At 37.9% G+C, this 26,057-nt stretch overlaps 1 protein-coding gene across 2 annotated transcripts in view; it reads left to right on the top strand.

Annotated features, from left to right (window-relative positions):
* Window positions 1-26,057, top strand: part of STARD9 (StAR related lipid transfer domain containing 9) — a 96,615-nt gene that overhangs the window by 34,738 nt on the left and 35,820 nt on the right. Inside the window, exons 4-18 of one of the 2 annotated variants that reach the window (XM_041400008.1) lie at window positions 4,205-4,321; window positions 6,273-6,305; window positions 6,393-6,454; window positions 6,932-7,044; window positions 12,281-12,350; window positions 14,556-14,628; window positions 15,504-15,571; window positions 16,512-16,609; window positions 16,826-17,029; window positions 17,436-17,533; window positions 19,413-19,490; window positions 20,221-20,295; window positions 20,772-20,951; window positions 24,748-24,799; window positions 25,638-25,775. In XM_041400008.1, coding sequence (XP_041255942.1) covers window positions 4,205-4,321; window positions 6,273-6,305; window positions 6,393-6,454; window positions 6,932-7,044; window positions 12,281-12,350; window positions 14,556-14,628; window positions 15,504-15,571; window positions 16,512-16,609; window positions 16,826-17,029; window positions 17,436-17,533; window positions 19,413-19,490; window positions 20,221-20,295; window positions 20,772-20,951; window positions 24,748-24,799; window positions 25,638-25,775 — 1,459 coding nt within the window. The remainder of the gene's footprint in view (window positions 1-4,204; window positions 4,322-6,272; window positions 6,306-6,392; window positions 6,455-6,931; window positions 7,045-12,280; window positions 12,351-14,555; window positions 14,629-15,503; window positions 15,572-16,511; window positions 16,610-16,825; window positions 17,030-17,435; window positions 17,534-19,412; window positions 19,491-20,220; window positions 20,296-20,771; window positions 20,952-24,747; window positions 24,800-25,637; window positions 25,776-26,057) is intronic. The other variant, XM_041400098.1, reaches the window with a different exon arrangement.

The following is a 26,057-nucleotide window of genomic DNA, read 5'->3' on the forward strand; positions in this document are numbered from 1 at the left end:
ACAATCTAATTGCAAAACATGTTTGCAATTTCTAAAAAGGAAGAGTTTTACTACTTTAGTATTATGAAACGCACTTTATAAAGGTTTGTGCAAAGGAGAGAAGAAATGTCTTCTGTCACTTGGCCATCACTGTTTCTTAGGACAGGTGGTATCCTTCTTTGAGTCTCCCAGACTCCTTCAGTTTTTTAATCTTTTGGTAAGACAAGGTGCATTTCCAATTGATATTCCTCATATATCATTTTAAAAATGGACTTTGTGGAAAGGTTAAAATTCTCAAGCATTCTTGAAGAAGCAATCCAAAACCATATCTCAGTTTATTCTATCAAATTTTATTTTGTTTTAAATTGAGTAATAAATCCTGATGTTCTTGTCAGGGATGACGTGATTCTGACTGCAGATTTTTGGTGTGGATTTACTTTGTGTTCTATGCTGACTTCAGTTTATACTTCATTATTTTTGATTTCCAAAAGAGTTTCAGAGGTTGTTTGCAGAGTGGTACATTCACTTAACCTCTAATACATTTCTATTTGAAAATAAATAAATAGTCAGTCTTTCTAGTCTTCAGTTTTAAATAGGATTAAGTCAATGGTGATAACTTAACAGTTGTCTTCATGCCTTCTCATAGCTTTTTCAGAAAGGCGTGGGTTTTTTCCATTGTTAGGACAAGTTGACAAGTGATAAATTTAGAATATTTGACAGATCACCGTGGGATATGGACCACATACAGCTGGGCAAGTGCAGGGAACAGACATGGCAAAGGCAGTCAGGGCTTTGTTGAAAGGCTCATTCTTGCCTGGAACAAAGTGAACAGTGCCAGTCACACAGAGCAGCCATGCAGGGAAGACAGAGTTGTCTCAGCCAAATGGTGTGTTCTCTGCAGGAAACCATATCCAACTCGTGTTCCTTAAAAAGCCTCATCTTCCTGAAGTTCCATTTCAAATATGAGACTTGGAAAGCTCCCAGAAAAATCTCCTTTTCCCTGCCACCACCACCTCGTGATCAGCAAAATATGTGATTCAATCTATTGTATCATGAAATATGTTAGTACATATGCCCAGAATGATTAATTAGAGGGGGCTTTGTGTAATCTGCAGCTGTTATTGCTGATGGATATTTGGACTAATGCCTCTGATATTAGAAAAAGCCTTGATTTCAATTACTCTCTTTCCTTTTTATACAAGAAATAAATTCATTGCTGTGCTTCACTTCTCCATTTTTTCTGCAGTACACCAAAACAAAAAGGCTTTTCTGACTAAATTGAGGCTTTATTCAATTAAATTAATTGTAATTTATCCTCACAGAAGGAGAATAATTTGCTAGAAAGAACGAAAACAAAACAGTACAAATCAGCTTTTAATAGAAGTTCAGCAAATAATTTTTTGAAATTCTTGTGTGTCACCATCCTAGGGTTTTGTCACTGTATTCAGAGTATCTAGTTTTGCTTGTATTATATGCCTTCTCTTAAGGCCTAATTAAAAAAGGTCTGATTTGAAACATATTTAATTAAAGTGTCTGAGTAACTGTGTGTGTTTAATACAGAGTAAATGTAACAGCTTTAACTGAGACTGTGGAGTTAGAGGCTCTTCTTTCAGAGCGTCGGAGGTACTCCTGGAGAAAGGGCATGCCCAATAATTTGCGCAGTTGGCTTAAATTGCTCTGGGTGTTCTAAAATCACAGGGAGTGTTATGAGCACTAGTGAGAACATCCCATAGTCTTCTACTAATGGGTAGCATTATTCCTACTTTATCTATAGGAAAATTGAACCATGAAAATGTTAAATGAGTTGCACAACGTCGTACAAAAGTTTCAACAACAGAGCAAGAAGTAAAATGCCCTTGTTCTAAAATACCAGCTTCAGTGTCCAGATGGCATTGATTAGTGTTCTCTCCTGAAAGCTTGCCACCTGTGAAGATTTCATTTTATTGTACTAACTCTCATAGATCCACTGTGAACCTTCAGAAAGGAGGACAGGACTTAATGAGGAAACTATCACAGAATCAAGATACTTCTCTAGGCTGCATTTATCTCTGTTGTATGTTCTACCATGTGACGTGCAGGTTTCTAAATTGATATGGAGTCCTCCAGTTGCTTTTAGTACAATGAGCCATGCAAAATCCCTGAATTTATTCAATGTTGATACTCTGAAATGGGCACAGTATTGCCTTTCTTCAAGGTAATTCATCCTGTAATTTCTTAGTCCTTTATCCTGCTTGACTCCGGTCCTCTGTCAATCTTCAAAACTAGTTCTTGCCATCTTGGACTTAGATCAGATTCTTTCCTCCTGCCCCTTATATTCACATTCCCAGCTGCTGATTTCATTGAGGTGCTCACACAGGAGGAACTTTCTCCTTTGAGCTTAAGTCCTGGAGATGTCCAACAAGTTTTACATGCTAGCCAGGTAGGGAAGAGATCCTAGAGGTGCTTCTACCAAGGGTAAGTTCAGTGTTCACTGAAGAATAAACAGGATAATAACTTTTCCTGGACCCTGAGCCCTTTAAGGCTCTCTGCAGGGCTTCTACTTGCCTGGTAGCCCAATTTGCTGCTTACAAGCAAATGTGTGTGTGCTCAGAAGCAGCCCTGCTCTGAATCCCTTGCCCATCAGTTTGGACTCTACTCCTAGTTAATATTCCTTACCTCAATACTCCTCACCTTAAACACTCCTTGGTGAGTTTTACACAGCTCTGCAGACCCCACTCAAATATCCCAAATTATCCTGGGGGTTTTTTTCCCTCCAGATTGTTGGCTGTGAAATCCAGGTTGGCCTTCTCCAGAGCTCTGCTTCATTTTCTTAATGGCCTCCAGTAGTGACTGGAGATTTTTGTCTCTATTTTTTTTTTTAATCCTTTGTCTATCACATTTGTATCCCTGTGTTTTGTTCATGGCTTTCTCTGCATGTTTTGAATGGAAAAGTTTCTTGAGCTGATAATCCTAGTGAAGCAGATGCTCTGAGATGCCACATACCTTTACAAATACAAGCAGGGGTAGTCAAATTTTGCCAGATAGGAATGTTATTGATTCTTCAGCTGGAAATTAGTATCTTGCCCTGGTTTGAGTTGAAATATGATCTGAAAACTGAAGTCTCAGGAGAGGATTTTCAATCTGCTTTCTGGGTAGTTTAGGTAAAGTGGTGATGTTTATAAATCTTTTTCTATTGATTTTTGTATCAGTTTTAGTACATTTATCTGTCCATGGGAGAAGCAAATGACCTGGCAGTGGATGATATTTCACTTTACTGAAATACTGAACTCTTATATATCTCTCTATAGATACTAACCAGCTTTCTATGTGGCCAGCAAAACCATTAATGTTTGTAACATCTCTTTTGCAAGGCCAAAGTGTGCAGAGGGGTTGGCAGCCTGCCTGCTGGAACCCTTTGATCCACAGTGCACTTTATTGCAAACCTTACTAGGTGTCCTTTCAGCTGGTCTAGGGCAAGGCTTTGCTGTCCTGAGAACATGATCGCAATGTGGGTCACCTGAGGATCAAAATAAAGAAAAAAAGAAGCAGGGAAAGTAGGAGGAATAACTGGTCAGCTCTTCCTGTGTGGGTAGTTTGGCAGTGTTGGCCAACTTTAGCAGCAACTGCAGGACCAGTGCAAGCTTTGGAAGTCCTGAGAGACTGACAAGGACTTGGTGATAACAGGTCTGGCTCTGTAATACAATGAGCAGAAAAAGACGTGTCACTGTGTGTTTGGTGGGAAGAGAAGATAAAGCATGTGGCCTCTGGTGGTGTCACTTACTGACCAGATGGGCCAGATAAAAATGTTGCTTGGGTGAAATCTGCATAAAGGTTCGACTTTGCTTTGCTTCTGATCTGTAATTTTGATGCTGAACTTATGTAATTGCATCAAAGAGCCTTGATTGTGCCTTTCAGCCACATTTATGATGAGAACTGTAAATACTTGGGCTAGGAAAGATCCTCAAGAATTCACATAGTCTGAATATAAAACAAGAGATAGCAGGCAGGGAGGCACTTGAACACTAGTGCTCCTTGTCAGCACTATGCTTGGCGTACCAGTGTCTTAAGGAAGATCTAACAAGTGGATGCTGAGCACTCAACATTGAGTCTGATAAAATAGAAAGACAAATGTGTAAGATCCTTGTTCCCATGGAGTTATTAAAGGAGCAAGATCTGCAAGTAATGAAGAGTGTTTGCAGGGAGATGTATTGTTCATGCACTGTTTTCTTTCTCTTGGTCTTTTCAGGTGTTCCAGGACCTTGGCACTTCTGTGTTGTCTGGTGCATTTAGAGGATACAACATCTGCCTCTTGGCATATGGACAGACAGGTTCAGGAAAGACTTACACAATGATGGGAACACCAGTGAGTTACACCATTTATTTTAAACCTAGGGTTGAGGGCAGGATGTCTAGCAGAAACATTGCTTTATTTTTAAATGGTGGTTGTGGTGCTTGTTGAACAGAATGCTTATACATGTTTTATAAGGTTTTAAACATATAAAATGTGAGCCATTACATTTAGATAAAAAATAGAGTATAAAGTAAAAATATTAGAAAGCGTGGTGTAGTTTAAATATTTATTGTTAGATAATATTCTTCTTACTTTCTTACTCCATATGAATCTTATCACAGGTTAGAGGAAAAAAACAATCAATACCCTGGAATACTTCTGGATTTTAGAAACTGTAACCCAAGATAATACAAAGTGTTCATTTCTATGTGATATTTTGGCAATCTAGCCTATTCTGAGATTAAGTTACTTTCACAAATAAAACTGGATACAATTCACAATAATGGTTTTGTCACAGGCTTGATTTTTACTTGTGATATTGACTTGTGGAAAGTAATACTTCACTTCCAGTTTTGACATGCATTTGAATGGAATTTACAGAAGCTGTTACATTCAAAGATTGTCTACCAGGCATCACCTAAAGTGCATTTTAATCTTGCTACTCAGATTGATGGAGTCAGTTGATTTCCTGTGTTTTGCCACAACAGAAGGCAATTAGATTTTTATCCATTAATATTCTTAGCTGTTGGTGAAACATACTGATAAAAAAAAAAAAAAAAATTAATAGTTTGCATAAGTGGACCACTGTTTTCTACATCCGTGGGATTCAATTTTTAAGGTGAAGTAAAGGCAAAATGCATTTAAAACCCAAAAATAAGAGGCCTGATTTAACACAGTTTGTTCTTTTGATGAGAGTTTGGATTTTTAGAATTTTATTTTCTCAATAGACATCAGCAGTAGAATTTAGTTATTACCAGATTCTCTATTAATTTTATGTGAAATCAAGTTTTATCCTATAAAAGACTGAAGAATTGTTAAAATTTGAGTTAACAGCTGTCAAACTAGGATATTTATACTACCCTATTTTGAAAATATCTTAGCAGTTCAGAAAGGCCACTACTTGAAATTATCATTATTTTCAAGGAAATGTTTGGATCTTGTGTTTCTAACAGATTTCTTGCTTTAAAACTAATTTTTTTCTCCAATGCAATATTAATATTGCTTTGGGCTGATCTTTAATAACCTGTATTCACTGTGAAATAGTGAAATAGTGTTCCAGTGTTTGGTATAAACAGAACTTTTTGGTGGTCCACTTGGTGATCTTGGATTTTTTTCTTTTAACACAGTTTCAAGTGTGCCTTCTGAAAAAAGCCTTTCATGCCATTCAGCAAGCAGAATCCACCTAAGCCCTGGTGTCTTTCCCAGGGTGTGTGGCACTGCTGAAGTGTGAGCAATCATACCATAAGGAGGGTTCATCACACAAAACCACACTGTTACTTCAGTGCTGTGTAGACTGTTTGGGCAAAATTTAAATCAGCTAGTCTGGGTGTTGTTAGCAGCCCCATATCTTGTTCTCTCCAAGACACAAGACAAAATTTATAAATCTAGAATATAAAGCTGTTCCAAGGCTCCTCGGTGATGCCGTAGCATGAAGAAATAAGGAAAACCCAAAAATATTAATGAGCAATCAAGCTAGTTTCAGTGTTGGCCTACCTTCATCTAGGCTGCAACACCTCTGACATAGACATGTCCAATATCATTACATCAAACAGCTTTTGGATTTAACCCAAACCTCTAAACTTCTCATCAATGCTGTGTACATTGCTCTAAAATTACTTTTGGTATAAATAGGAATGCTGTTTTGAAGTACATTGCACGGCTGTTTGTGTTGTAATCCATCATACAGTCATTAATGCACTATGATTCTGTCCTTTTCTTAAAACTTGGATTTTGTTTAAAAATAGATTTTGCATGAGTGTTAGAAAACATATTATTTAATTTTTTTTCTGTTTATTATTTGAAGGCATCCATTGGGCTGACACCTCGTATATGTGAGGTATTTTTTTTTCTTTACTTGAATTTGTTTAAGAAGTTAGATTTTCTTAATGTATTTTAAATTTACATAAACTTCTTGTTTGTGAAGGGCCTCTTTTCTAGGAAGGATGATTACTCAGACCAGATGGCATCATGCAGAGTAAAGGTCAGGTAAGCGTGCAACTGTTTTGGACAACAATATGAAAGCTTTAACATGCTCCTGTGATTGAACAAAGTAAAGACTGGTTTATGTTGTTTCTGTTTTCTTAGAAGACAGTAGTTTTGGAATGAGTGGGGAAACACAGAGGAATGATGAGAAAGTTTTGAGTTTAGTTTTCAATCTAAATATAGTTTTTTGGATGCTGTCTGTTCACTTTTGTATAAACAGCTGAAATAGGAATGCAGTGAAAATGTACTTGCTTTGTTTAACTCCTAAATTGAGCCATAATCCTACAGTCTGGTCTTATTCATTGTTCCCTTGGACCTTATAAAACACTGTGTTTGGAAATCTGGGGATTTGAGCCCACTAGTGCAAAAAATCTATGTGAGAGTCAGTTACATAGTCTAAATATAGAGTTACTCCTTTTGGTTTTTTTTTTTTTTTTTTAAGTGGAGTGAATTTAGCTTTCCTTTTTTTTTTCTTCTCAGTTTTCTTGAAATCTATAATGAGCGTGTCCGAGACCTGTTAAAACAGTCAGACCGAAAGAAACCTTACACGCTTCGAGTCCGAGAGCACCCTGAAACAGGACCATATGTGCAAGGTGAGAGTGGCCTCCTCAATTAGCACAGAACTGCAGGTGGATGTGTGCCAGGCATGTATGCACCTTTGCATGTATTCCTGCAATGATCATAATTGCTCTGCCCTTCAAAGGTTACTTTTCTTGAATGTTTTTCTTGTTGTGTGATCGCCTGTAGTACACCGAAACTTTTGCCTCTGTTATCCTACTGGCTGGAGATCCTGCACTGTCTGCCTTTCCAGCCATATTATTTTTCTTCATTTTATTTTAAATAAATATTAACTTAATCAAGAAGTCTACCAACATTAGCTTTAAATGTGTTCTCCAGACCAGCCTAAGGTCCCTTCATACCTGTTTCATACCTTGGCAGCAGAATATATATTTTAAAAAAGTAGATAAATTTAACTGTCTGATGTTTCAGGGCAGGCAGTGAGAAGCAATGAAAATGTCACCCAAATGAAAATCTAATAAGCTTGATTTTCAGTTGTCAGCTTTTTCAGTTGTCTTTCTTACTTTAGTTCTTGCCTTCTCTCTCATTTTTTTTTCTACTTCCATTTTATTTTCAGTTTTGGTTGGTGCTTTTACCTCAAGGTCTCATACAGCTTTAAATTGCAGTTTGGCCTTTGGTATTTCATTAATTGATTCGCTCCTGGTGTAAAGTTTGTCAGCTACATTTCCACATATCTGACCAACAGCAGACAAAAATCACATCTCAAAACCAGTGCAAAATCATACAAAGTTGATTTACAGTAGATATCAGAAGGAAGAGTGTTTTCCAAACTGGGGGTTTGGTTAGAAAGTAAATGCATACATTTCCTTTTCTTCTTATATATTCTTCTTATTTTCTTCATATATATTCTTTCTGCCTTATATCCAGTGGGCAGAATTCTAGAGTAGCCTCTGGTATCACTGCCTCTGCAGCTGCTTGGCTGGCCACCAAGTGAACAGTAATACCTAGGGGGTATGCACTTAGGATACAAAACACATATCACACAGGATGCTGTGGATCCTGTCACATCAGAGCAAATACTGATTTCTCCTGCCTTCTAAATAGAGTCCTTGTCTTTAGTGGATTTCTCCTGCTCTCCCTGGTTGATTTTTACCCTTGTTTTTCTTTATTACGGCATTACACATGATGTGATTATCCTTCCTCCAGAGACAGACAATAGATAAAGTGACTTGACTGTGTGATTGGATGGAGCCGGATTGGATGAAGCCCAGCTCTGATTCCTTGCACACCTGCTCTATTGGTTCTAGCACATCTAACAAGCCATGATTGTTACCAATTCCTCCTCTCAAAATTTGAAGTCTGCACTTGCAAGGTGTTGAACTTTCGTGGTCGTGTACACAAAGGCCTATCAGACATTCTGGTTGTTTCAGCTGTGCTTTCCCAGCATATCAGCATCCTGTTTTAAGGAGACATGGAAAATAATAGATGAATTGATGGCCTCATTAGTATGGCAAACATAATTCTTTGAAAAGTAAATTCATAGACATTTGGCTTTTATTGAGGGTTTTCCAAGATTCTCTTTCTACCTGCTTGTTATTGGAGAACTTCATTGTTGATGGAGTTCAAAAACTAGTTATTTTCTTTTAGCAGCTGCTCATTCACCACACAAGAAAGGGTTTTAAACTACTTCCTTCCTTGACAATTCCCATCTCTTTTCTCAGGCCTTATATCTCCAGTGATTCCTTGGCTGCATATAATGGAGTTTCCCTGTTTTAAAAGAAAATAAACTTATAACTTCTGCCAGTGGACTGGCTTTCCTTTTGTCACTGTTTTGTCTTCATCTGGAGCCATCCAGGCCAATTCTGTCACTTCTTTTTCAGTTCTATTGTGGTTTCTGTTGTTGTTGTTGTTTTTGTGGGGTTCATTGGGGTGGTTGTTTGTTTGTTTGTTTCTATTACGCTTTTTTTTAATTTACCCACTTTGAATAAGGATTTTATTCTTGGACGAAACTGAAATTTTTGCCTGGAACAATTTTATGCTAGAGTTCTGAAACATGCCAATAAAGTTGATTAGATTTTGTAAACTAAGAGAAGAGATAATGGCAAAAGATTAGCCTAAATAATATTTGCCACTTTTGACTATGGCTTTAAATTTATTTTAGATTATTCATTTCCACTGTATATTATGACAGCCTCAAAAAGTAATTGTGTTAATGCCTGTAAGAAAAACTTTATTTTCAATGGTAATTGTGATTCATGTTCTTTTAAAAAAACTGATCACATGCATAAAAAATTAAATAATTTCTCTGCTGAAGGTACCACGGGGTGCAATTGGATGCTGTTGTGACACCATGTGAACTGAAGTAATTTCAGGCTGATGAGTCAGTGGCTTAGGGAAACAGATGAGAGTTCTTTTATTTTAGACATATGTATACAAATGTGTATACAAATATATATTGATAAATTTATATATTAATAAATGTCTATTAATAAATTTGCCTATGCAGTTTATGCAATTGAGAAGTGTGACAGTTTGCTTTACTTGATACAACCCTAGTGTCTGTTCAGAAGAGGGACTAATAAAGTGTGATGGAACTGCATTTATTAGCTCACATCAAAAATAAGCAGCAGTGACTTAAATGCAAGTTTGAAGTATAGGCAGCTTGATTTTAATAAGATCAAATTCAAGAAATCCTCTTGTGAAGACGTTCACAACACGGGTACAAAATGTCCTTCTCAACTGTACTTCTCAAAAATTGCTGAGCTCTGTAATGAGGGTTTTCTATGCGCTGAAGTACTCTTTGGCAATTTTTTATGTAGTCTCTCTGTCCAGGATCAGAGTGCAAGAATAATATTTCCAATAGCTAGACAGCTAAGATAAAAATTATCAGCAAGTTTAGTAGGAGAGCTTGGTTTGTGTTTCACTTCCAGGCAGTTTACTGTATGGGAGAAATTAAATTGGTGAACATCAAAAAAGCCCAGAAATTTTCCATCGTTTCCCACAGATCAAGCAAGTTAAGGACTAGAACTGTATTTGCGCTGTACTTCTTGCAAGCTATCAGCAGCTTTAGGGTTTGCTGACTCTTACCACGAGCTCCTCAGAGGACATTAGTTTAGTTGTGTGTTTGGTGTCAATGACATCCAGAGTACACTTAGCTGTGGATGAAGAGTAGAGAGAGGGGAAAATCAGAAAACTTAATCCCTTTAAGGACACTTAGATGCCCTGGGCAATGCATTTTCCATTTGCAATTCCAGTCAGAAAGTCCCAGCTCTGAGCATTAAGTGTTTTAAATGTTTTCCAACCCATCGTTTTTTTCACGTAAAGGCTGAGAGATTGCAGCCTTTAAAATGCTGAAAGTGTTTCAGTGCTTTGGATTGGAATCGTTTCAAACTTCTCCCTCACAGATGGTTGCACTGTTAAGGAATCAGCCTCTCTTAAATCAGGAAATGATGCAATCTATTTTATTACTCTGAGACGGATTTCTGGGGGAGATCCTTTCTTACTCTAAGGCAGATTTCTAGACAAGCAAGTGGTTTTGATCTTTCTATGGAACTTGAAAATGACCTTTCTTTTTCTGGCAGCCAACAGAACACTTCATCATTTCTTTTCAAGCAGCATTTAAAATATTTCATTATCTTATTAAAAAGCTTAAGTGTTTTAAACTCTCAGCAAGATTCACAATTCCAGTGCTTAGGGAAATGTAGGCAGGTAAGAATTTCTTCCATGCCTCCTTTTTATAACAGTATTTTTATTCAGTTAAATAAGACCCTGAAAAGGGGTCTGGGAAAACAATGGATGATAGTTTCCATATTGTGAGCTTTGAAGATCCCAGTGCAGCCGGAAAAATAATAGGCCTCTTTCTCAAAATGGAAAATGTGATGACTTCTGGAATTAATGTGTTGTAAAGAGACACTAGAGAGCAGAAGAAATACTTTTGTTTGAAAATCATCTTGTACTTTGCGTGTGTGCAAATGTTCGTGCACGCACACTGCAGTTAGGGTTTTTTTTTAAAGTGTGGATGATCCAAAAATATTTTTTTATATGTATCAGTTATTAAAGGACTAAAGTTAAATGCCTTCTTTGTCTTAGGTTTTACTTTCATTTAGAGTTAAGCAAGCTGTTATCATGAAAGGATAGACTTGAACAATATCAAAAACACCTATTTCAGTCTGGTTGAATTTCATATTAATCTTTACTTACATTCTAACAGTAGACAAATTATTTGATCCAAATGAATCAATATTTTTTTCAGTACTTTCCCTTCGCCCACACTTTTGTGGTCTGTAGTAAAACAAACCTAAGTCTGTGGAGGGGGAGAAAGTTACCCTGGATCCATCTGTGAGATAAAACATTCTGCACAGGCATGTTTTGCTAGCTGTGTTATGACAAAGACTTGCTTCACAGCTCAGGTGTTTTTAAGGAGGTGTTAAGGAGTCACTGCAGTACAAATGATAAATCACCCTTGGTGACGAGGCATATTAAAGTGGATTTATGGGACATCCAAGCCCGCTGGGGATGACTTTGTGCGCGCGCTGGGACTCGCGTTCTCCCGGGGCTGGCAGTGCCTGAGCACAGCAGCACTCTGCCCTGCCCCGGGCCCCCTGGGCACCAGCACCCCTCCAGCACAGCAGCCTCTCGGTGTGGGACTCCTTTCTCCTCCTTAAGGGGTTTTCTCCTCCCTAAAAATAGAATCAGATTTTAAAAACAAACAAGTAAAAACCAACCAAAAGCAAACTGAAAGGAGAAGACAAGAGAAGGCCAGATGATTCATAGCATTATTCAGGGAGATCCTTCAAAAAGCCCCCTGAGGAGAAAAGTGCATGAAGATTCCCAAGTGCAGGCTAAAGCCAATTTAACTAAGTGGTGAATATTCACAGGGGTTGGTTCCTATTTCAGTTAGTTGCATGAGCAGAAACATCACCCAGAGGCAATGGCCAAAATCTTTTTCATAGGATCTGTACCCAAATAGAATGACATAGCTGAACATTTATTATGGACTTATACTGTTTTCTAAGTGTCATTGTTGTGCAGATGGAAAAGTTCTGATCTTAGAAGGTATGAGGTGTTTTTTTATACTAATGTCACTGCATCAGAAGGATTAACTAGAATTTTTTACATAACTTTTTTTTTTTTAATTGAAAAGTTGCGGGGTTTTTTTTATAAAATTTGCTCTAGTCCAGAGACTACTTGTAAAATAATGTTATCTCAGCAGAACATTCTTATTCTACTGATGTTAGGTAAATTGTTGGATAAACTGAATAAAACTTCCTGAGGAAGCTAAGTATTTAACTCTTCTTGAATCTTTGGCAGGTTTGACTCAGCATTTAGTTACAGACTACAAGCAAGTTGTAAAACTTCTAGAAGAAGGAATAGCTAAAAGGTATTTTACATAACAAACCAGCTTCATCTGTATTTAACTCTTCTTTCACTGTGTGTTGATTTCACTGATGTTTATTTTGCTGACCAGGTTGGCACTGCTTTGTGATGGCAGGATTTGGTGATCCTGCATGTGAGGAGCACATGAGAGCTTACCTATCATCATATTGTCCAGAGCAAGAGCTACAAGCACTCATGAAGTTCTTTCTTCAACACTGACCCCGTGCTGACTTACCCACAAAATTTCACCATCTGTCAGTGATAAAAAATGCAAGCCAAGAAAACATTTTGCTGTAAACAGACATCTGTTTTTCCCCTTCACTTGCTCACAATACTTTAGACTGAATAGCTTTCAACTCACTTTGTTGTGTAATTCAGTGATTTAAAACTGCTGAAAATATAATGTATACTTATTTATTTCCTAGAAGTACTATGCTCGCAATTATTTGGTTTTATTTCTGTTTCCTAGTCCAAATTGTGTGTTTGCTGTCAGTGAACTGTGGGGTTCAGAGCATTGGTGAAGCCAATGATTTTGGTTCTCATTAGTTAAGACGCTTTTTGACAAGAAACCTTGAATACCTTTACAGGTGCCATTGCAGTAATGGAAAAGAGTTTTATTTGAAAGGATTGTCAAAATCCTAATCACAGTTCCAAAATCAATATTAAGTCTTATCAAAAGAGTAGTCAAGGTTTTAGAATAACAGTGATGCTGGAACGTAAATAAAAACTAAGATGCATTATCACAAAAAAACTCATAGAATATACATCAGGGTTAAGTTTTGCTGGTTCTGCTTGTAGTAATTAATAGGTGCAGCTTTGTGGTAAAAAAAGACTATTTCAGTACAACAAAATTCCAGGTGAATACATGGGTTGTGAGTAACTGAGATTTGAATTTCCTCTGTAACTACCTTGTGTACTGCTGGAGGCAAGGAGTACTAACACTTCCTCCTCCAAATCTTGGAACACTACCTTTTTCTCTTTTACTCTTAGCCTTCAGTGCTGTGCCCTTACATTCTCTGCCCACTGTAGGGCTGTTTTCTGTCTTCTGCCTTTTACCTAATTGTTTGTCTTCCTCCTCCAGCATCTGGAGACCAGTTCATGTTCTCCTGCTACCTCAGCTTTGCCTTGCTTATAATCACGTTGTGCTCAGCTGCCTGTAGGTCGCGGCATGGCCCCTCACAGGACTGTGGAGGAGGTGTAGGAGCAGAGAACAGTGGGGAGGAGAGTCCTGGCTTTGCCCCGTGCCCTGGGCACTCAGCAGCGTGCACACAGCTGCAGTTCTCTGCTCTCTAGTGCAACTGCTCCCTGCAGTGCTCTGACAGCTGGGCTGGTAACAAAAGCATGGTACCACAGTCCTTTTCTTTCTTTTAGTCCACACTACTAAAATTACCAACTGTTGTTGAGGGCAGGCTTGGCAAAACTCATGAAAAACGCTGCACATATAGCTGATATTTAAGGCAAGCTCAAAGGAGAAAAACCTTGCTTTTGCCCTGGACAAACTGCTACTTTCTTTGGGTTTTTCTAATTAAAACAACAATAAAGAAAGTAGAATTTCCCAAAGTTTGCTCTACAGAGGCAGTGGGAGAGTTCTACTGCTCCTTTTGTGAGCAGTTCCTGCTTGCCAGAGTGCACTGGGTCAGAGCACGAGAGCTGTCTGTCCATGTCAGGGTCAGGCGGGTGCCGCACAAGGAATGGCAGTATCCATTCAGCACTCCATGGGTGGACTGCTTAGTTTCATTGGACTCGTCTGGCAGTGTAAAAGAGCTGCACCGTGGTAAAGGAACCCCAAAAGTTGTGTATGAAGGTTTTTGAAACCTTTGGAAATGCTAAGGGATAAAAATGGAGGCAAAAGGAGAAGATGTGCTGGGCTTGTGCGCTCTGTATTGGGGATGAGCTGTTTGATGCTGTTGCTGGCTGTACTTCTCTGCTGTGTTCCCTGCTTATGCCACACCTCATACCTGTGCTGTAAGGCTGCTTTGAGATATCTCCTCAGAGTGCTGCTGGTGGGAAAAAAGCACCTCTAACTGATCCTCAGTTTCCACCTTTCCATGTTCTCTGCCAAATGCTCAGGGATCAGGTCCAAGAATGCAGCCTGCCATATTCTCCAAGTTTCACATTTTTTCATTTATCTGCTGTATTTGTTGATTTTGATTTCCCTGAATACAGGGAAGTAACCCTTTGTAACTGAATGGTTTGTTCTTCTTTCTAGAATCACAGCAGCTACACATATTCACAATGCCAGCAGCAGATCCCATGCTATCTTCACCATCCACTACACTCAGGTTAGCTAAAAATAACCCAACTTCCTCTTCACTTTCAAAAGCATTGTTCACTGTGTTGTGCATTGTTTACTTGTCACTGTTTTGTGCTGTTTGTAGTAATGGTGGAAGCTGTTACTTATTTCCTTTGGATCACACTGCAGATGTGTTGAGTGTTTATTGAAGCATTCTGTTCCTTTGTGCAAGCTCATAGTCAGAAGTGATGCCAAAACCTCACTTTTAAAAGAAATGTTTTCAGTTTCAATCAGCCCTTTGAAATGCAATAAACCCCTCAGGTGCTGTGAAAATTACCTGTGAATATGTTTGAGGTTATGTTTTACCACACTTGTTTAGGATTCTTAATTGAAGTACAGCATTAGTTTATAACAAACTTTTGTATCTGTCCAGCTTTTTAGATTTGCTCATCTTTTTAGCATTTGGCATCCAGTACTCTCCCTGAGACAATGTAGCCTTTCTCTGGAGGAATTACATCCTTCTCTGGCAGGGAAGTCGTTCAGTGATCCAACAGACCTTTTCTATCTCACACTTCTAACATCCTGTAATCACAGAACATTTTGGGATATTTTTCCTTAGTTTCACAAAAGACCTTTGGAATACATTAGTGGAAAACAACTCTGCAAGGTCTACAAGAAAGCCTTTCACAGTCTCTAGGCAGTAAAGGTTTTTTTGAGAGGAAATTGGCATAAGAGGGTAGTTTCTCTGTGGGGTGAGAAAGCTGTTGAGTTAGTGGTTTAAACATAGTCTGCAGGTCAAAGTCATAAACAAAGGCAGTGAGACAGTCATATGTACAACTCAGCTTCAAACAAAAGAGCACATCAATTTTATTTTCATTAATTAATTAAGGGGAATAATCTTCCTTATTGATTTTTTTTCTGCAGGCTATATTGGAGAACAATCTTCCCTCTGAAATTGCAAGCAAGATCAACTTAGTGGACCTTGCAGGCAGGTAATAATATACTGAAGGGCAGAGAGGTAATTTTCTCTGAAGATGCTGTCAATACTGTCTTAAAAGATGAAGTTTAATATTTTAAAATTTCATTGAACTAACAGAAAGCCTGACTTTCTTATAATGTAACAGGGAATATTAAGCTAATATTGTCTTTGTCAATGGCTCTTCTGTACTGGGTATTGGTTTTCATTGGGGAAGGAAATTCCTGAGTTCTCAAAAACAATGCTATGCTGTTGCATATATTTAAGGTAATTCCATTCAGCTCTATGTTCTTATTAAGATGCTTTTCCGATAGGTGTTGTTGGAATTACTAAATCTTGAAAAGAGAGGGGCAAAAAGAATGTGTTCCTCATGACTGCCTAGCGTGGACAGGAGAAAATAGTTATATCTCACTGTCTATGTTGTTCATACTCCAAAAGTTCCTAAGTCTCTGATCTTTGTTGTGCATTTCAGTGAGGTGCATATGGTTGTGCTGGATGTGACAGAAAACAGAAAGATGGAAGTTGTGCTGAAGAATTATAGAACAGTTTTAGAAGAGGACTTTTGTTTTCTCAAGAACATAGATTATTGTGCACATATAGTCAGAGAAAGTGGCACTGAGGGAAAATACAGACTTTGGTACTGAGCCAGGCTACCGTTGTGGAGATGTGAAATATATGTTGTTCTTTTAAATTCAGAACCACTGTGATTGGGTTGCCTGGTTCAGACTTGAGTTTATGTTTTGGTGGGTCTTTAACAGTATCTTGCACCAACAGCCTTTGCTCACGGTTGTTTGAATATTCTGAAATAGAGGGCAATACGAAATATTTGAAGAATATGGCTTTTTAATTGCAAAACTCATAATTTCTGTTTTCTTGTATTGCTTGAAAATACATAATGTTTTCATATTGACTGTATGTTAATAATTAAGCTTTTTTGCTTATTTTGCTTGCTACAGTGAAAGAGCCGATCCCAGTTACTGTAAAGATAGAATTACCGAAGGTGCCAATATTAACAAGTCATTAGTTACACTTGGAATTGTCATATCCACTTTAGGTAAGCACATAAGTTCTTTATGTTGAAGGGTAGTGAGCAAAGCATATGACTCACTCACTGTGTGTTGAGTGTAAATGTTATTTGCATTTACATGAAAAAGCTCAACAGAGCAGCTGTGTGGTGTCTTCATAAACTGTAATGACATCTAAGAAAATTAAGTAGCCGTGACAGAAAAAAATAATTCCTTTCCTGAGCTCTGTGGTGCTTCTCCCTCAGCACAAAATTCTCAGATGTTCAGCAGCTGCCAGAGCATTAACACCCTCACAAGTGAAGGGGAGAGCAGCCATGTGGACAGCCCTCCCTCCGGCGGCAGCAGCAGTGGGACCAGACGGCCGGCTTACATCCCCTACCGTGACTCCATCCTCACCTGGCTGCTGAAGGACAGCCTGGGGGGCAACTCCAAGACCATTATGATTGCCAGTGAGTTTGGTTTCCATGAATTGTTTAACATTTTGTACTACATTGTGCCTTTAATATATACCTCTACTGCAGTCAGAAGACAGCTATAACACTTAGAATCTGTCCTTGTAAAGATTTTGATAAATACTTTATAGAATACTCAAGGAAATGAAAATGCATGCTGATTGTGCATGAAATTATGTTTAAGAGTCTTAGCAAGGTGATAGCTTCGATTTTAGGTGATTCATTCAGTTATAAATACAGTCTGGAGAAGACGTTCTCTCTGAGCTTAATGAAATAACCCTAGGGTTATTTGTTTCATTTTTAAAGAAGCAAGACTAAAAAAAATTTTAAAAAAACCTTGTTGAAAAATGATAGGTTAAGCTGAATGCTTTTTAAAATTGTGTAATTTTTTTTCTATCTGTAGCTATCTCACCTGCCAGTTCCAGCTACAACGAGACCATGAGTACCTTGAGATATGCTGCAAATGCCAAAAATATTATTAACAAGCCCAGAGTAAATGAGGTGAGGCCTTGAGTTCTGCCTAAGGTAGCCTATGCAGTCACTATTTGTCTTCTTCTCAGTACACAAAATAATGAAGCCCTTAAATACATGGGGATAATTTTGGCCACAGAACCCGAGCTTCATTCATTGCCTGCTCTAGGAATGAGCTCTGACTTCATGACAGATTCATTTGTTTGATTATGTAGAGGTCCTTCAGGCTGCAGAAGTTAAAGGATGGCAGAGTATTAAGGAGAGAGTCAGCTGCTACATTGGAGGCCTGAATTCTATTGCTGCCCCTACTATCCCATTCTTGCTTAATCCTAGATATTCAGATGCTTAAGGCAAATTTTCAGTGTGTGCTTTTTTCTCATTTTCCACCCTTAAACTCAGTCCACATTAATCAAATGTGAAAAACATAAACTCTCTCAATCAAAGACACAGTGTTAAAACAGGTTGGAGGTCTTAGATACTATAGTCATAAGAACCAGCATTAAAATAATTCATAGGGAAGTGCATAATTCTGTCTTTACGTCAAAATTCAAGCAGCACATACTGATCCAGATCTACAGTCACATATGCTAGAAATATAAAACTCTAGAATTGCTGTTCTGTAACTGATCATTCTTGACCTGGAATTCTGCATGTCTTTACAGCAAAATTCAAGAAGCACACACTGATCCAGATCTACAGTCACATATGCTAGAAATATAAAACTCTAGAATTGCTGTTCTGTAACTGATCATTCTTGACCTGGAATTCTGCATGAGGCTCCCTTTACACACGATTGCATAACTTAAGGACTGAATTACAGTGCATCCATTTAAGGAATATTCAGTGAATTTAGCTTTCAAAAAAAGTCTTGATTCCAGCCATTTCCTAATATTTAGTCCATTGGCTTTACAGCTTTGGTAGTATTCTTTTGTGATTTGGAATGACTGTATCAAGATTTTATATTGTAGATGAAAGGATAGAATCCTAGAGCAGTACTTCACTATTTGCTTTCCTAACAATACTACGTTAAATCTGGGCAGAAGGAAGCCCTTCTAATCCTAGATTTCCCAAATGTAATTTGCATTTTAATTAGCAGTGCCTTTAAGTCATTTTCAGACATCAGTAGTAGCAGCAATTGTGTGCTTGGTTTTGCCAGCAGCAGTTCTCAGCTCTGTGACAGGCTAAAGTCACATAAACACTCCTGGGTAAGCCACTTGTCACACAGAGCCTCTCAGCCCCTCAACTTGTGTACCCATCACTCTCTTGCACACCCCATGCTGGACCCTTGACCCCAGCCCTTCAATCTTCTTCTCCTCACTGCAAATTGATGTGGCAGCCCAGAGGAAGCTGATTCTTGACTCAAGAGTTTGTCTGAAAAGTCTGTAAAAGCTGTTTTCCAAAAACTGCCAGAGCAGAAATGCTTACTCTGAAAGTGAGATAAATGTCTCCCACCAAGCAGACAGGAAATTCTTTATGTATCAGCTTTATGTATGTATGTAAGGGCTTTTAATATCATCCTGGATGATGTTCTGGCTTTGTCTCCTCTAATCAGATTTTATATACCAGCATTAAGTAACATCATCTTTCTGATGTAATGTAACTAATTTGAAGGTAAATCCTTAGAAGTAGTGATGTATCCATCTGGTCATGATGGGAACAAATGTTATGGAAGGTCTGTATTCAGAAGAGAGATAGAAAAGTTTGTGGTAAAAGAGAATCTATCAAAGATGAGAACCACCTGTCCCTAGGCAGTACATCTCAAGGGCCTGGCAGAGTGAAGCAAGGAGTACTGCTGTGAGTTTGCCTATTCTCCCCTCTTCCTGGCTGTTGGAATATCTCCACGTTGATTTCTTAAGCTAGAGTTCTTGTAAAACTGATTTTTCCAACAGTCTGTGTCTCAATGTTTCAGGATGCAAATGTGAAACTGATCAGAGAACTGAGAGAAGAAATTGATAGATTGAAAACTATGCTGATGAGCTTTGAACTGGTATGTAGCAACATTTCCCTATTGGAGCTTTTGTGCTACTTTAGATAGTTCACTTTCATCTCACCTGTATATCTTTCCATGTTTATTGTAACTGGAGAGAAATGAAACTGTTCTCTGGGTGATTTTGTAATTATTGTGAGGTTAACTGTTTTTCTGTCATTTCTCCTCTTTCTGTCACTGTACTGATGAACCTGAAGTAGTCATGTAATGATTCAAAAGGAATCATTGCCTGTCTTTCATAGAGTTGGATGGTTTACCTGTACAGAAATACCATGAAATAGGACATTTTATTTTTAAGGGTATGGAAGCTTCAAGAGGTTAATTGACGTTTCACACTTCCTGCATGGTCTCTCCCCACAAAGGAGTTGTGAACATCTGTGAACCCTCACAATACAACTGACATCCCTGCTGTTTTCCTCTGTTGGAATAATAATACTGTCTTGGTTTTCCAAGCCATGGAGGGAATGTTTTGCTGAGAGAGACAGAAACTACACTTCAGGATGTATTTACACAGAAATATCTCTCAGTTATTTCTTTTTCACCCGTTCTTTATGCCAAAAAATTGCATGCAATAGCTAGAGAGATGTAGGCTAGATGTTAGAAGGCAGCACGTGTATTTTCGCTTTCCTTCTCTTGACTTCATCTGAAATGCTGAAGAGTGAAAGAACATGCCTGCCAGCTGTGAATAAGAAAGCTAATGTGCAGATCTTGGTGGCTGTTGTTTGTATAGAGAAATTCCAGTCCCTCTTGGAGTGATGACAAGGATGGCAATCTGACCGAGCTGGTCCTTCAGAATGAAATGAAGGTGTGTATGATTTACTTGGTGCTGTAACTATCTCCTGCTCCACTAGGCCAGTTGTGAAACTACAGTTAAAACTCTTTTGTCCTAATCCTTTCCTTTTTGCTATGCAGATGCAGGAAACTGCCATCCTTAATTCATGTTGTGTGCTCTACCAGCTTGTGACAAAAGTCTCATGTCCTTAATGGGACACAGTCCACTGTGCATCACTAAACCTGCACAATCTACCTCTTGTTTGAAAGCTGTCTCAATATATCACAGCAATTCATTATACACAGTCTCTCCCTTCTAACATAAACTCCAATTTGTTCAATGAAATTATTGTACACTTACCAAAATTACTGAGAAATTTGACACTGCTAACCTGGAAAGGTTTTGCAGACTTTATTGCCCTAAGACAGGCAAAATAATTTGTTAGCATGATCAAAAAGAAAAATTAGCCTGCTTAGTAAGTGAAGCAGTTCTCTCTCCTATTCTTTAAGATTGAGCAATTGACCAAAGACTGGACAAGTAAGTGGACAGACAGGAAAGCCATCATGGAAGAATACAGTGTGGACATCAACAAAGAAAAAGCTGGAGTAACAATAGATTCTAATTTACCTCATCTAATGGCCATGGATGATGATATCCTCAGCACAGGAGTGGTGCTATACCATCTCAGGGTGAGATATGGTCACTTGTCTTATTTTACCCGTTAATTTGAAAATATTTGTTTTCTTTGGAAATGGAGGCTGGTTAGGGTGACAACAACAGCTATCAAAACATGAAGGTCGCAGATCACAAGACATAATAGGGGGGAAAAGCAGAAAATAATTGGAAATGGAGAAGGATAAGAATTCATATATTAATAGAATTTGGCCCCTTATGAATGCATGTGCAAAGTATTTGATGTTGTCTTACAAGCTAAGCAAAATATTTAAAGTAGTCCACAAAGCATCAGGGCAGTTATGTGTTTGTATATGTGGAAAAGGATGGAGCTTAAAGTATTCCAGACACACTGGTCCAAATTTTATTATGCATTTGTACACTTAAGACTGAAATATTTTTATATGTATAGATAAAAGTAAGGTTTAAGAAACAAAAGCTCACTTTGGCAATGACTATATGTTTATTTTAACCCTATGAGAGATCTGCCACATAGATACCAGGTATGTAGCATGGAGGTTAGTTACTTGTGATACTGCTGGAGTGGCTATTCTTGAAGATCACGTGGAAATCCTGGCCTCATAGACACTGTTTTGTTGAGTAGCTGCTAATTTAAGGCAAAGCTTTCACTAAGAAACTCTTAAGACATAGTATTTACATTACTGCACATTATGGCACATGATGTGCACAGCTGGGTCAGATTGTTTTAGGGGTTTTTTGGTTTTTGAAATGGTAAGTGCTAGGCCAGACTTCAACATTTTTAATGTTGTTTAAATGAATGGAAATTACTGAAATATTGATGCTACTTAATGTGCAAGTCATGTTGGATGGGCACTTCTACAGGTGTTCACTCATTGCCAAAATATACGTTAAATACAGTTAAAAATCATGTGTCTGTCTACTAATAAAAAATCTTTATCTGGATTTTGTAGTAATTAACAGTTTAAGGACACAGGATTTTTTATTCCTCTTAAAAATGGCAACAAATACTTAAAACAGAAATCTTGCTGTTCTTCTATCATGTTGAAAGAGAAACTTAACTAATTTTTCTCATGCCAACACAAAGAAATTGTACCAGGTAATTATTAGAGACCAAGTATTTATGTCCAGTGCTGATCAACATGCAGCTTCAACTACTCAACCCTAAATTAAAAATAAATATTTATTGAAAGCAACTGCTACTACTTATATGCTCTTCTGTCATGTGCCATTGGGGAAAGAGCAAATACTTTCCCATACTAATTTTGACAACACCTAATTTAAATATATTCATTTTAATGGCATAACATGGTTTGAAGAGTCACCTCCTGAAGTCATTCATGACTCTGTCACACTAACATCTTTGTCCCTTCTTTCTTTGCTTCTAGATGCTGCTTTTTCTTTTCTTTGTGCTTTACATCTTTTAGTCTCTGGTGTCTGTTACATTCATCTGAACAGCAAGAAGGTAAAACATTAGTGGTTCCTTAGAAATTAAGCCTTCACCATATAACAGCTCTTTACGTTTTACTTCTAGAGAGAGGTCACAACAGCAGTTTCCAGATCATGCAAAATAAATATTATGTTACTCTTTTACTCCTCTGATATTTCATAGAATTAATTGCACTAACTGATGCTGTGCCTAAGCTTAATTTTCTGGTTTTCATTAATAAAAGTTGTATGTTTTCCTGTGATTTAGGTTTTTTGCACTTTTTTGCATAGCTTTTTTTTTTTAATTGTTTCAGTAAAAGGTATATTTCATAACCTTTGTTGAAAATTGGAGTACTTCCAGAAGTGAAGTAATCTTATTCTTTATAGTTCTGTAATGTACCTTAGGAATTCTACCCCTAGTGAAGAGAAAGGGCCAGAAGAGGTAGCAATGTAAACCCCCTTCAAGGGGTGTGAAGGTATGCTGTGGTGTGCTCAGGTCAGGCTGTGCAGTTGTTTCATCTGAAACGTCTTTCCCTTTCCCAGGTAGAATACTCAACATTAAATTAGGAAAAGGTATAAATATTACAATTATTAGTTCAATAATAGCATTTAAAATTTGAAATCAGCATGGTCCTGGGATATGGTTATTTTTATTTTGTTTTCTCAAGTTGAGTTGGTTTGCTTGTATTGCATCTGTACCTTTGGTCTCACCTGCAATTTTCAGTTGGATTTAAACTTACCCAGAATCACTCCACTGACTGGGATGCTGTTGTGAATTTCCTGAGCCAATACTGCTGTAATACACTTTTCTTAATTAAATTGTATTAGCAGAGAGTTAGTTCAGCAACTTGGAAAATGTTTCCTTTGGAATTACAGTAACTATACAACTCATTGCCAAAGAAGAAGATAATTGATAGTGAAGAAGATAATTGATGAAGAGAACTTTTAGGGGTTGGTTTACTTCTCTCTGTATAAAATACATGTTGCTATTTCACTTGATTGAGTGACAAGAGTCAAAGGCCATATGGACCCCAAGTTTTCTAGAAGTTGCAGCCACCCAGGTGGATATTTTACAGTTGAGTCTGCTGAACATTAGACTGACGTTTAACTTGGTAATTGCTTCAAAGCAGAGGCACAGTCCAGCCTTCAGCCTCTCCAGCAAATGAAGTCTCAGCAGGGTCATGCCTGGGGGATCTGTTGGTTGGTTCAGACAGCTGAGCTCTGTGAGGAGCTTTGTGTAACCTTTCCCTTTCTGCCAGTGCAAAAACCCACTGTGATTTACCCATAATTACCCAGAACTGGGGCACCTTGAAGTTGTGCACAGCTGCTGTTTTCCCAGTCTTCAGGCTTCCAATTACTGCTTCATGCTTGATCTTTAAATCCAGGCTTTACAATACACTTGGAGCAGAGAGTATATTTCATTCGTTCTAATTTGAGTACAAAATCAGATTGTTTACTGTCCATAATTAATTTCAATAAAACTGAAAGTCTTGCCACTAAAGTAATTTTGGAGTGCATTTACTAATCACTTTACCATAACCAATTGCAGCGTTTCTTTAAAATTGGGAAATTGTCTTGCTTTTTTTTCCTAAGGAAATACATAGAACTGGTAATGGAAAGCAATAGACTGATGGTAAATTAATTAAATTATTTGCCTTTTTTGACATTTTTTTTTCTTGTGTTATTGTTTAAATAACTCTTTTTTATTGGTATTTGCAGGCAACCATAAAACTACTGCCTCACTTCTGTCACTGACCCACAATATAGTTCAAATCTTCTTGTTCTGCAGACTTTTGTTTAGGCAGTTCTTTTTTTAAAGTTACTGAATCTTCAGGTTTGGGAATTTTCCCATATACCATGAGCACCAGGAAGACTTCATAGATGTCATTTAAGTTTCAGAAAAAAGTTCTTCTTTAGTAGTTAGATTGAAGAGTTCGTAATCTATGACAAAATGCCCTTACAAATTAGGAGTTCTGTTACTTTTAAATTTGAAAAGCCTGGTTAATTGAGTCATCATTTTGCAGCTTCTTTCTTTCTGCATAGATGTTTATTTAAAAAATTGTCTCATTTCTGTGAACATCAAGTCTCACTGTACAAGCGCAAAGCATCAGGATGCGTGTTCAAAATATTGGTCTCAAGCACAGTCCAAATATCATTCACTGAGGGTTACTTTATCTACTGGAGTCATAGAAGCTGACATAGCTGCAGGATGAAGAGTAATTGCAATGATAAGGGGGAGAGTGGGCTGGAATATTACCAGTACACAGCATTTACTTCAAACAATTCAGTCATTCAGAGGCAATTTATTTTAAGCTTGCTAAAATGATGTACCAAGGCTTTTTAAAGTAGTATATGTAGCATTTCTTTCTGTAACCAACTTTTAAATTACTTCTTTTCTTGTTTTAGGAAGGAACAACCAAAATTGGAAGAAGTGACTCAGACCAAGATCAAGACATTGGTAAGAGAATTATATTACAGCTTATTTTGTCATATGCTCGGGTCAAACCAAGAGGTTTACATTTGTCATGTGTAACAGCTAGGTAGTGTTTCTTTTTGTCAGCTTTCTTTATTGAAGAAGTTAAGTAGAAGAGACTCCTTATTAATGTTTGCTAAAATATGTGATTTTTTTTGTTTAAGAGGCCAAAAAGTCAGTGGATTTGACCAAATTGAGATCTTTTCAAAATTTTCTTTCCACTTGTGAAATGCTGCACTAGAGTTTAAAAATATCTACATCTTACATCCAAATTCTCAGATATTCTGCCCTAAACTAGTGGCGCAACAAGTGGCACAAGATGCTTTTCAACTAGTTCAGAATATTATAGATTTAAAGTCCAAATTATTCAGAACACATCTTATTTAATTGAGTTTCTGCTTTTAATTTTGGCAGTCAATCTCAGAAGCTAGATACTATGATAGAGAACCGAAACTTTCTACTGAAATTGGAAAATTTGAGGGATGGTTAAGTTCTGCTAAACTTGGTTATGTTTTATTATTTTCTGCCTGTAGATTAGTGAATTATAAACAATAAATGCCGTAACGGCATTAAGAAAATTCAACACAACAGAAGAATTTACACATCAGCTCACATAGCAGAAAGCGATACATAGTTTTCCAGTACCAGAAATAAAGAAACAATCTCGCTAGTTTCAATAGCAAGTTTTTCTGTGATTAAGTATTTCCTAAAAGTATGTTTCTTTGGAGAATGAAGTATGCATAGCGTCAAAGAGTCTGTGGCAGTGTGAGGAGAGCAGGGCCAGCCCAGCCCTTCCCCAGGTGAGATGAGCTCTGTGTTGCAGTCCTGCAGGGGCAGTGGATTGAGAGGAACCACTGTCTGATCGACAACCGCTGCGGCATCGTCACCCTGCGGCCCGGCCCGGGCGCACGCTGCTCCGTCAACGGCTGCGAGGTGGCCGGGGCCTGCCGTCTGTCACAAGGCAAGACTCGTGTTTCTGGGGAAAGTGAACGCTGCCTTATGGCCACCTTGTCGCTGCAGTTTAGGTCTAGAATTTATGGGGCTTGAGCAGATCAAGGAAAGACGTCTCTCAGTCTGCCGCCAGCTCCACAAGGTTTGATCCGTGGCTAAATAAATTAGGGACCCAATAGAAGTAAAATTAAGACATTGGTGACAATATTCTGCCTCTTTTTGGCAGCAGTAGCATGTAGGTTTCTGAAAAGGGCATGACATTAGTGTGGAAAATAGTGGAGACTGACTCTAT

The sequence above is a fragment of the Onychostruthus taczanowskii genome, unplaced genomic scaffold (genome assembly GCF_017590055.1).
Source record: "Onychostruthus taczanowskii isolate IOZ18803 unplaced genomic scaffold, ASM1759005v1 scaffold1, whole genome shotgun sequence".
In the NCBI taxonomy this organism is placed as follows: domain Eukaryota; kingdom Metazoa; phylum Chordata; class Aves; order Passeriformes; family Passeridae; genus Onychostruthus; species Onychostruthus taczanowskii.